This window comes from Muntiacus reevesi, chromosome 22 (genome assembly GCF_963930625.1).
Source record: "Muntiacus reevesi chromosome 22, mMunRee1.1, whole genome shotgun sequence".
In the NCBI taxonomy this organism is placed as follows: Eukaryota; Metazoa; Chordata; class Mammalia; order Artiodactyla; family Cervidae; genus Muntiacus; species Muntiacus reevesi.
The window spans coordinates 29,330,811-29,343,508 of record NC_089270.1 but is presented as its reverse complement, the minus strand read 5'-3'; the positions used below and the strand labels follow the sequence as shown (position 1 = coordinate 29,343,508).

The 12,698-nt window shown below is 38.7% G+C and overlaps 1 protein-coding gene across 1 annotated transcript in view; it reads left to right on the top strand.

Annotated features, from left to right (window-relative positions):
• MOB1B (MOB kinase activator 1B) overlaps positions 1–6,909 on the top strand; it is a 56,112-nt gene extending 49,203 nt beyond the window's left edge. Inside the window, exon 6 of the mRNA XM_065914061.1 lies at positions 1,184–6,909. Within this exon, the coding sequence (XP_065770133.1) occupies positions 1,184–1,261 (78 nt within the window). The 3' untranslated portion in view covers positions 1,262–6,909. The remainder of the gene's footprint in view (positions 1–1,183) is intronic.
• The last annotated feature ends 5,789 nt before the right edge of the window (positions 6,910–12,698 follow it).

The window sequence follows — 12,698 nt, the reverse complement described above, 5'->3', positions numbered from 1 at the left end:
TGGAACTGGGGTTTGGTAGATCAGAGAGGTTTGCTGAGGGCCAAGGACTGGCTCTCCTCACATGTAGACTCTTGAGGAGTCTTAAAAATTCTAAATTTGAATCTGCCTTCCTGGCTACTATGAAGGCGTATTTGTCAAGGCAGGAGAATCAAACATATATAAATATATATATAATAATTTAGTCATGTAATATAAATATCTATTTGTGTTCTTGGTCCACACCCCACAAATCTTAGTGATAGACTTGCTATTAAATGACCCTTAATGTTTCTTCTCAGTACTTACTGTAGTGGTTGGCACATGGCGAGTGCTAATAAATGAGTGAAATTGAGATCTCAGAATGCCCCACTGTGGCAGAAGATCAGAAATACAGACAACCTTTATGTTTTAACCTTATAATTTATAAGCTATTTTTATAGGGGAAAGCGATTCAGAATTGAATTTCAGAATGACAGTGATAGAACTTCTGAAAAAGCACAAATTAAATCCAGACTTTCGTATTTGTTCTTTACAGGATTTTATTACTTATCATCTGTGGACTCCACATTATTCATATCATTCTCATACCATATCCTATGTAGCTTGCAGATATGTTAGTTAATAATGTAAACTAAATCTTTTATTCTTCATATAGTGCTGAGATTTGCCTGAGAATTTTTTTGGTCCCTACTTGATTGGATATATCTAAATGGCGTCCCAATTATTCATCCTAACAGGGAGCAGCAAGTCTCATTTATTGTTTACTCTGTGCCAGGGATTACATGAAGTGGTTAACACACAGTATCACATTTATTCCCCTTAGTAATCGTATGAGATATGTGTCTGTGTGTGAGTCGCTCAGTCATTTCCAACTCTTTGCAACCTGACGAACTGTAGCCTGCCAGGCTTCTCTGTCCATGGAATTCTCCAGGCAAGAATACTGGAGTGCATTGCCATTCTCTTCTCCAGAATCTTATGAGATAATTTATCCTAATATTAGTAGAAATGTAAAACACCAGAAGTGGTTAAGTGATTTACCTAAGATGCAAGAGATAGGGAATAGGGGGAAAAAAAATTTTTTTTTAAAGATTTGACTTTTATTTACTTAAAAGTTAATTTCCAACAAATGTTAATGGAAATCTATTTTGGAATGAGATGTAAATAATATGTTCTTGCTCTTTCTTCTGCCTTTGTTGGCACATAGGAATTCAACCTTATTGATAGAAGAGAACTTGCACCACTCCAGGAACTGATTGAAAAACTCACCTCAAAGGACAGATAAAAGGACGGGGACCTATGCAAATTATTCCTCAAATGAAACTGTGTGGAGAGTATTTGGATTTTGTTGTATTTTATTTTTATCTTGGTTGTTTTTAATCTTAGGCTTGGAGGGCTTGTTTGGGTTCCTTTTTCTTTAATCTGAACAAATGAAACCATATACTATTGCTAGAGGAAGCCAAGAACCACTGTCTATACATTTGATAGGGGTAAATTTTGTCTTAGTGGCATATAGTATTTTTTTTAACTTGGAGAATTTTTAATAATATTATATGTTGAAAGAAAATGCTTGCTGATTGGACTGCTCATGGATGGGGGTTCTCCTTGTGTAAATTGTGGCTGATTTTTGAAGTCCCCAAAAGACGTTTTTAAGTGCCTTGGCAGGCTCACTTCTGAGGTGCAAAGCACAGACATAGAATTTAACAGGGCTTGAAACAATATTAGGATGTCTACCCAGGGCATTTAACTGATGCATGTTTCAAAATATTGATAAAAGCCATAGTTTACCTAAATTGATGATCTCCAACTTTTACTACATTAGAGAAACACAATTTGTAAAGGTGTGCGTTTAGGGCATAAAAAATTAGTATTTCTTAATTATTTTTGATATTGATAGTAATTCTGTTCAACAGATGCTTAAAGTTGTACAAGCAAGTCTTTTCCATCTCTTGATATCTGTGATATTGAAACTTGAAGATGTTGAAATGTAATAGCTGTTACATTTTGGCTTCTTTCTACACTTAACTGCACTGTAGGTGTAAAAATTCAGGTTATATATAGGTTTGTGATCTTCAGAGGTGATGCTGAACTGTGAGGTTTCTTAGCAATTGCCAAATGAGCCATAAGTCTGCAAAATCCCCTTCTGCTTTGAAGAGGACTGGTGTGTGGTTGTGAGGGACGAGGGTGGGGTTAGTTTGAATGGGGCGTTATAGATGGGATTCAGTATAGGGAGTCAAGTTCAAGAAAGTCCTTTCTCAAAACCCTTGACTAGAATGGCATGAAGATTTTAATCAATATCTTGTAAACAAAGTCTTAGAGACTTCCTTTTAGGAATCAACTTCCATGTGAAGTTAAAAATAAATTACTAGTATTAGATATAGGCATACACATGGAATTTAAGGACTCTGTGGGAAAATTGATCACTTTATAGCATTTCCATTCAGTGAATGGAGCTGGTGTTTTATCATTTTAAAATGATACAGTACCTTCTTTGCTTGTTGTAGGCCCAAGCGTTCTGACTTCTGATTTTTCCACTGTGAAAGGAAGTCTTTCTTTGCAGTGATATCAGATAATAAGTGTTAAATGAGTACTTACTAACTTTTTACCTTTTTTTTGCCATGACTTTCTAGTGAACTAGTCCCATAAATAAAAAATTCAGAAACTTAGTTTTTAAAGTAAATATTAACATCTTTCACTTCAGTTTTATTCTTGCAAAATATCCTCTTAGACTTGCAGTTTTAATTTTGTCATTTTTGGTAAAACTGTTTCCTTCAGTTTGAAATATATACCTTTTCCCTTGTTGACTAGAAATCTTGCTCTGAAATTGTGTAGACTAAAAACACTTAATAGAAAAGAATGTAAAATGAAATCAGTTTGGTTTTGCCATTAACAAATCAAATAGTGATACAATTTAATGCCATTACAATTATGATCACTAGGAACTTTTTATCCCATTTCATTTCTAGCAATCATTCTCCACGTACCAACATGGAATTAACAGGAGAACCTGGCAGAGGCAAATACATTGGACATTCATTGGTAATACCTATTTGTAAACTGCAGTGAGAACTGTTGATTTCCTTAAAACAAATATTTTAGTATCCAAATATACAACATCAGCCACTATGGGTTGATTCAGAAGTAAAATTTGACATCCAGTGATTTGGGTCCTATTCCTTTAGGGAAGTGAAGCACATGATAATTCAGATTGTCTTCCATACTGCATTTGACTTCATATCAACCTGGTAATAAAGGGCTTGCAGTAGCCAAGTATGGAGAGAAAAGCGAAACATTTGTTCTGCTCATTTAAGCCTTACACAGTACTGTACAAATGTTATTATAAATTAATGCTTAGTAGCAGGACTGAGTTTTCCACTCTAGGTAGATAGGAGTTTCTTGTCACTGTGCTAGAATCTCAGGTGCCTGCTTCTGAGTATTCCTTGAAGAAGAGGTATTGGGAAGTAAGGACATGTGTATGTGTATATGTGGTAACAAAGTAGAGACATTCTCCCAGGGAGAGGCCTGGCAGTGTACATGGTGTTAACATGGGGTAGGAAAACACCAGAGCATGTGCGAAATAATTGATCGTAAAAAGTTACTTTGATTCAGCTGGTTCCCATGAGCATTAGCAAGTTGCTCTTTATAAAATAAGGATCACATCTTGTTTTGCAACAGAGTTTGCTTACAAATGTCTATCAGATTCTTTCCAAGTCTCTTAATTTATAAATAACCAGGATAATGATTCCCCTCCTCCATCCCTCCCTTCTTACAGAGATACAGAGCAGAAGTTGGTTTTCTCATCTGCTGATGAAAGCATGAAATATAAAGTAATAAGTTTACATAGTGTTACTGTCACAATGCTTTGGTTACATGTTGATATGAAGCAAGTTTTAGGAATTCTCTTAAATGATGGAGTAGTGGTGATGGAAAGAAATTAGTAACAGAAAGAGTGAAAATCTTTTCATTAGCTGTAGATAGTGCTACTGGCTTTTATTTGCTGGCTTGATTATTCTGTTTCCCACAGAAACCATGGCATTAGGCTGCAGCAAAACAGTAAGTATGTGTTAGCTGGTAGAGGCTTTGGAGGTCAGTTTACCTTAAATTGAAAGATTTTAGATAGCTGTTTCTTCCTACCTTTGCTTGTTATTTGTAAATGCTAAATGGTCAACATAAAACTAGGTGGGAGAAGATATGTCTAGAGTATGATAAATATGTCTCAGACTGAGTTACCGCCTGGCTTACCAGGAAAGAAAGCACTACAATCTCTTACATTCAGGAATTACAGATAATGCGCATATTTATATTTTACATGTAGTCACCATACTCCATTTTATGTATTAGTATTTTCCTTGCTTAGGGGAAAATAGTACAGTAACAGATTTCTTTTATACCTTTGTCTTCACCCTCTCTGAGAGAGGTTTTGATAACCACTGAAATGGTAAGATATGGGAGATACAATTATTAGTCTGTAGGACTTCCTTTTGAAATAAATATGCCACACCTTAAACAGCGACGTGAGAGTTGATCTTCAGGTGGTTTCTTTGGGAGCACTATTTACTCCAGCTACACTGGAGAGGTGTAATCACTTTCCGAGATGCCTTGAGAGCTGGTATGTGACTATACAAGAAAATCCATTTCATCATTTTAGTTGCACCAAAAACTTTTCTGGAAGCTTAATATGACCTATCTCATTTACCAAAATGGCTCTGCTTTGGCTCTTTTCTTAGAACTAAACTATTAAGGAAGTTCAAAAGAATATGCCATAGGATCTGAATTGCAGAAGAGAATATTTTGAGTATTGATTTGTAGCATCATTTAATATAAAACATAATTTCCTCATGTCACTGCTTTGAGGTAGGCAGTATCGTTTAGATGTATATGTTTTATTTTATTTTTTAAAATTTAGTTTAATTATCTTACAGTTAAATATAGTAACTTTAAAAGAAAAGGATCCAATATTTAAGATAGAAGTAACTTAATAACAACCTTTACCTCTATCCTTTTTTTAAAAAACTTATTTTCATTCAAATGAACAATTTAAATTTCAAGGCTGGAGAAATTGGAACACATTTTATATACTAATTATGCTGAATTTAAGTCTGTGTATCATAGTAAAATATTTCAAACTGTGTAATCATTTCATATGTCATTTATAACTTTAACATTTTATTGCCTTTTTAAAAGATACAATCAAGAAGTATATTTGAAAATGTCACTGCATACCAAGAGGAAAACTTATTTTGAAACATATCTGGGATATTAAAAAATACACCAATTCCTAGAAACACTATTTCAGAGCTATACTTTAAGAACCACTCCTAAAATGATTTAAATATCAGCATTTTTGTCATAGTATTCAGTTTCACATAGGAATTACTGTTGTTCAGCCATCAGTGCGATGGTGTATGAGAAAACTGTTTAGAAGTAAAGGTATTTCATGATTTAATGGAAAATGATTTTAATAGATAATAACAATTCTGATTGCAGACAATTTGAATTTTTGAGGCTCTCCTAATGGGCTCATCATAGAGAAAAAATAATTTTGAAGCTATAAAACTGTGTTTCTGTGTCTGCCATTTGTAAGTGAACTACTATTAATACTTAAATTTTGACAAAAGAGAAAATACAGATTAAAATACTGAGTACTCTCAGTTTTGCAAGAGTGACACATTTTCTTTTTTGCATATAATACTACACAATAGAAAAATTTGGATTAAATCCTCAAAGAGTGAAATCACTCCATATCTTCCTCCCTCCCCATCTTGCAACACACACTCACATGGACAAAAAACAAAAGAGATTGATTATATAGGTCCTCACTATTGGTGATTCTAAAGTGATTGCTGTCAATAGATACGTTGCGGCTGAAGTGTTGGATAGTACAACTTAAGGAAGCATTTTTGGTTTGTTTTGGTTGACAACTTTCTTTAAACTATGTCACTGAAGCTGATATTATTAGTAGTATACATTTAAAATTTTATTAATATTTAATGTCTGTTATAAATTCTTTTATGTGTGGTTGTTTCTTACAGGTTTGCACATGTTTTAATTTTTATTTTGTTTACTTAATTGCGCAAGGTGTAAAATAGATTCACACGTTTTCATTTTAAGAACACTTTTCTCCCTGAATTGTTCTGCAGAGATAACTATTTTTAGGGGAAAGAGTTTTTTACAGCCACTAAATTGTATTTGTTATTTTTGTACATGCATTGCTGGGGTGGTAAGGGCACTAATCTTGTAGGGGGAAAGTTTTGTTTTATTTGAATGTTTCCTATACATTATTACTTACAATTATCTAGGAACAGCATCGTGAAATACAATAACTATCAGAACACTTAAAGTTTAAATAAAATCGTTTCTATCAAACAGGACAGAACCAGAGGAATCCTCCCAGTGCCATAAATGGAAGCGTGTGGTAGCATGCACACTGTGCAAGTGTTGTGGAGAAGGAGTAAGGCAGGACCCCGCTCACGGAGATGGGCAGCTTCTCTGTATTAAAGTAGCTGAAGCGGGGCGGCGGGGGGACCGTGAAACATGAAATGCGATATGGGCGCTGTATTGTAAACTGCCAAGATTACTCAAACTGTAGTTACTGTTCATCAAACTTCAAACTATTTCATCATTTTTGTTTTAAGAGGGAATACTGAGGGAATTCTCTGGCAATCAAGTGGTTAAGGCTTGGCGCTTTCACTGCCTGGGCTTGGGTTCGATCCCGGGTTGGGGAACTAAGATCCTGCAAGCCATATGATGTGGCAAAAAAAAATAAGAGAGTACTGAATGTCAGAAAATCTGTAATATGTTTTGAGAGATGTAAATAAAGTATACAGACTTGTATGTGATGGGATTGGAACTATTTAATTTCTAGGTTTTTTTTGTTTTAAGGAAGAAACTGAATGTTTATTTAAAAAATAAATAGTTATGTTTGGCCATGAATCCTGACTTTGCGTTACTGTTCATTTTTGCTATGGGTATTCCCACATTGCATACATTCCTAGAGAAATATTGAAGGTCTGTGAAATATGTTGAACATTTAAAACTTGTTAGGCCTTATTTTTTATACAACAACCCTGGAAGTTAGTATCTCAATATTTCTTATACTAGAAAGCTGAAGCTTAGAAACTGTAGAAGTCACTGATGAGAACTAGGGTTTAAAAACCTAAATATGCTTGACCTTGAGGCCAGTGCTTTTATTGTCTTTAAATATACTATTACTCTGAGAATAGTTAGCAAAATAATTGTTGACTTTTCCATTAAACCAAGATTTTATCTTAATATTTTGTCTTCCTTGTAGACCATTAAAGGCCTTCCCCGGTAGCTCAGCTAGTAAAGACTCCCCCTGAAATGCAGGAGACCCCAGTTCGATTCCTGGATCAGGAAGATCCCCTGGAGAAGAGATAGGCTACCTGCTCCAGTATTCTTGGACTTCCCTGGCAGCTCAGATGGTAAAAAATCTGCCTACAATGCAGGAGATTTGGGTTGGTGGATAGGAGAAATTTATAAGCAAGTTTACTATGTTGATAAACATCCTTTTACAGAAGTTGTTGGGTCGGTATACACAAATGCATGGGTTGTATAACCACTTAACTTTTTCTGCCTTTATTCTCATTTTCTCAGTTGGTTTAGACTTAATAAACCTGTATGCTATCAGGAGACCCTATCTCATCCTTTAGTTATACCAGCATCCCTGCAGGAAAAAAGGAATTCCTAAATTGAAGGAGTAGAAAAATTTCTGGCAAGAGTTAAGATGGTAGCATACTTGTTCCTGGTTGAGTGCTCTAATACCCTGTATTTTATCTGTAATTCTCAAATCTGAAAAGCTCAGAAAACAAAGTATTTTATTCAGTTCACTGCAAGTTGAACCTGATCTGAGGTTCACAATCTTTATTTCACGGTGAAAACTGATGTTTCACTGCAAAATGTTAGTGTATTTAACACTTCTGCAAGAGGGTGAGGAATGGTTACATAATATATGTTATATGTGACTATTTTTCTTTTCTAAATTCTAAAACTTTAAAAATTCTGAAACTGAATTGACTACAAGGGTTTCAGGTGAGACACTGGACAAAAATCAGGGAGTACTTTTAAGAGTATGAACTTGTCAGAGTTTCCCGTGTTTACTATTTCAGTCACTGCACTATAGTGGGGGGGGGGTGTGTGTGTGTGTGTGTGTGTGTGTGTGTGTGTGTACTATAGTGGTGTGTGTGTGTGTGTGTGTGTGTGTGTGTGTGTGTAGTTCACTGCACTATAGTGGGGTGTGTGTGTGTGTGTGTGTGTGTGTGTGTGTGTGTGTAGTTTCATTTTGTTTTGGTGGAGGAAGAAACCCACTTAAAGATTTCTTCAGTTTAGTCGCTCAGTCGTATCCGACTCTGCAACCCCATGGACTGCAGCATGCCAGGCCTTCCTCTCCATCGCCAACTCCCAGAGTTTACTCAAAGTCACGTCCATTGAGCCGCCCACGTGATGCGATCCAACCATCTCATCCTCTGTCTTCCCCTTCTCTTGCCTTCAGTCTTTCCCAGCATCAGGGTCTTTTCAAATGAGTCAGCTCTTCGCATCACGTGGCCAAAGTATTGGAGTTTCAGCTTCAGCATCAGTCCTTCCAGTGAACATTCAGGACTGATTTCCTTTAGGGTGGACTGGTAGGATCTCCTTGCTGTCCAAGGGACTCTCAAGAGTCTTCTCCATCTACTCAACCACGAACATCTTTATCCGATCCATGTGGGACTAAGCTCTACTTTCCTCCTCCTGGAAGGTCTCAGAGACTCACCTTGCTCTTGCTCTCCAGTAGCTGCCAAAACCGTTACCATTTCATGATTTTTCCCTCAAGTTTGGATGTGGAATGTACAATACCTAGTAATGGGAATTTCCTGGAAGTCCAGGGTTAGGACTCTGGGCTTCCACTGCTGGGGGCCTGGGCTTGGTGTCTGGTCAGGGAACTAAGAGCCTGCAAGCTGCATGATGCAACCAAAACAAAAGCAGAACAAAAACCTAGTAGCTTCTCCAGCTTCCTTGCCATCCCAGTGACAAGCATTCAGGCCTTTCTCATTTCTAGAATCCTGCTATTTATTACTATGGGGATAAACAAAAGTAATATACATAAAGTACTACCATTATGAAATAACATAGGGAATTTACAAAAAATTACTTTTGTTTCCATCCTAGAGTTCACCATGGAATTTTGTTTTCTGCCTACCCCCCCCCCACCCCCCCACCCCCCCGTTTTTTTTGAAAATGGATTCACCATTCCATTTACAGTTTCTGTGGACAATTTCAACTTGGGAACTTCTGGACTGGGAAGTAGCCTGTTTATTAGGTCTTTATCATGATTAAAAACAAATTCTGGGCGTTTCTACACTGCATTTGTCCCCAGCTAGTCAGTGACTAAACAACAACAACAAAGATGAATCATCTATAAGAGGACATGGAATGTATGTAGGCATTCAAAAATTCAACATGTGTTTGTTAACTGTGCTTTGTTGTGTAGTGACTGAGTCATATTCGACTCTTTTGCAACCCCACGGACTGTATGTAGCCTATGAGGCTCCTTCTGTGCATAGGATTTTCCAGGCAAGAATACTGGAGTGGGTTGCCATTTCCTTCTCCCCGTGATCTTCCCAACCCAGGGATGGAACCCCATCTCCTGCATTGGCAGGAAGGTTCTTTACTACTGAGCCGCCAGGGTGTAGGCATGCAAGGTTAATTAAGCTTATTGTTATGCTGAACAGAAACCTACCCGGTATGGTAACTTCTTCATAGCACTGTAGGGTGGAGAAATTTTCCCTCTTAGGTGCTACCCTAATAATTAAATTGACATTAGACAGATTAACAGGAGAAAAACAATTACATAGGGGAGCCACATAAACAGAGAAGGAACTGGCAACCCACTCCAGTATTCTTGCCTAGAGAATCCTGTGGACAGAGGAGCCTGGTGGGCTGTCGTCAGTGGGGTCGCAGAGTCGGACACGACTGAAGCGACTTAGCATGCATGCATGCATGCCCCATAAAAACATAACTAAATGAAATAACTGAAGCAAGAAGCTTTAATACCTTGTAGACAAACAGGAGACCTTACAAATAGCTGTGAAACAAAGAGAAGCAAAGAGCAAAGGAGAAAAGGAAAGATTCCCATTTGAATGCAGAATGCCAGAGAATAGCCAGGAGAGATGAGAAAGCCTTCCTCAGCGATCAGTGCAGTAAAATAGAGGAAAACAACAGAATGGGAAAGACTAGAGATCTCTTCAAGAAAATTAGATACCAAGGGAACATTTCATGCAAAGATGGGTTCAATAAAGGACAGAAATGGTATGGACCTAACAAGCAGAAGATATTAAGAAGAGGTGGCAAGAATACACAAAAGAACTGTAAAAAAAAAGATCTTCACGACCCAGATAATCACAATGGTGTGATCACTCACCTAGAGCCAGACATCCTGGAATGTGAAGTCAAGTGGGCCTTAGAAAGCATCACTATGAACAAAGCTAGTGGAGGTGATGGAATTCCAGTTGAGCTATTTCAAATCCTGAAAGATGATGCAGTGAAAGTGCTGCACTCAATATGCCAGCAAATTTGGAAAACAGCAAGGGCCACAGGACTGGAAAAGGTCAGTTTTCATTCCAATCCCTAAGAAAGGCAATCTCAATGCTCAAACTACAGCACAATTGCACTCATCTCACACGCTAGTAAAGTAATGCTCAAAATTCTCCAAGCCAGGCTTCAGCAATACGTGAACCATGAACTTCCAGATATTCAAGCTGGTTTTCGAAAAGGCAGAGGAACCAGAGATCAAATTGCCAACATCTGCAGGATCATCAAAAAAGCAAGAGAATTCCAGAAAAACATCTATTTCTGCTTTATTGACTATGCGAAAGCCTTTGACTGTGTGGATCACAATAAACTGTGGAAAATTCTTCATGAGATGGGAATACCAGACCACCTGACCTGCCTTTTGAGAAACCTGTATGCAGGTCAGGAAGCAACAGTTAGAACTAGACATGGAACAACAGACTGGTTCCAAATAGGAAAAGGAGTATGTCAAGGCTGTGTACTGTCACCCTGCTTATTTAACTTATATGCAGAGTACATCATGAGAAATGCTGGGCTGGAAAAAGCACAAGCTGGAATCAAGATTGCCGGGAGAAATACCAGTAACCTCAGATATGCAGATGACATCACCCTTATGGCAGAAAATGAAGAGGAACTAAAAAGCCTCTTGATGAAAGTGAAAGAGGAGAGTGAAAAAGTTGGCTTAAAGCTTAACATTCAGAAAATTAAGATCATAGCATCTGGTCCCATCACCTCATGGGAAATAGATGGGGAGACAGTGGAAACAGTGTCAGACTTTATTTTGGGGGGCTCCAAAATCATTGCAGATGGTGACTGCAGCCATGAAATTAAAAGACGTTTACTCCTTGGAAGGAAATTTATGATCAACCTAGATAGCATATTAAAAAGCAGAGACATTACTTGTCAACAAAGGTCCGTCTGGTCAAGGCTCTGGTTTTTCCAGTGGTCATGTATGGATGTGAGAGCTGAACTGTGAAGAAAGCTGAGCGCCGAAAAATTGATGCTTTTGAACTGTGGTGTTGGAGAAGACTCTTGAGAGTCCCTTGAACTGCAAGGAGAGCCAATCAGTCCATCCTCAAGGAGATCAGTCCTGAGTATTCATTGGAAGGACTGATGCTGAAGCTGAAACTCCAGTACTTTGGGCACCTCATGTGAAGAGTTGACTCACTGGAAAAGACCCTGATGCTGGGAAGGATTGGGGGCAGGAGGAGAAGGGGACGACAGAGGATGAGATGGCTGGACGGCATCACCTACTCGATGGGCATGAATTTGAGTAAACTCCAGGAGTTGGTGATGGACAGGGAGGCCTGGCGTGCTGCGATTCATGGGGTCTCAAAGAGTCTGACACGACTGAGCAACTGAACTGAACTGAACTGAGACAAACAATAAATTTGTTAAGAATTCTCAAGATGAAGGGGTGTTGGCCTTGTGTAATAAGTTGATGAGGCAGTTACAAGTTTTATTTATCCAGCCTTCTCTGCCCTAAATCAACTTGGGAGTGGCATATCTGCTCTCCTTCAGCGTATACGGGGCATCCAAACCAAGATATGAGAGAGAAAGAAAGGCTTCTTCTGGTGTGGCATCTAGATACCTAAGTTCCCATCCCAGTTCCACTCACTGACTTTGAGATTTTCAACAAGTAGCCCCTCAGTACTAGTTTACTCGCTGATAAACAGTAGGACCTCTGGCCCTTGATGCTAGTTAATCCACGAAAAACCTTCGAAATAAGGTCTGGCATGCGATAAGACTGCAATACATTCCCTGAGGACTGGATCGCCCAGCGCCGCCTGGCCTCAAGACAGTCTTCCCCTCGAAGGCTGAGAACAAGGATAATCCGTTTGATTTTTGTACTATGCACTGCCTTTCCCCTGACGAGTTCAAAGCTTCAAGCTCAATCAGTTCGGTCCAGAAACCACAAGCCCCACGGGACAAGCGAGTTCCCCAAACTCCGGCCGCCCTCGATAAGGGGCGGAGGCGAGGCGGAACCCTCCAACCTCGAGAGCCCTTTCACCTCAGGCGTCCGCCCCGGGTTCTCGGAAGAGTCAGGGAACGCCCCCCGCGTTCTGGGAAGAGACGCGCCTGCGCGCGCGCGGCCCCGCCCCCTGTTTCCCCTTGACCCGACGTGCCGGCTGCGCACGCACGCAGAAGTGCCTCCTATG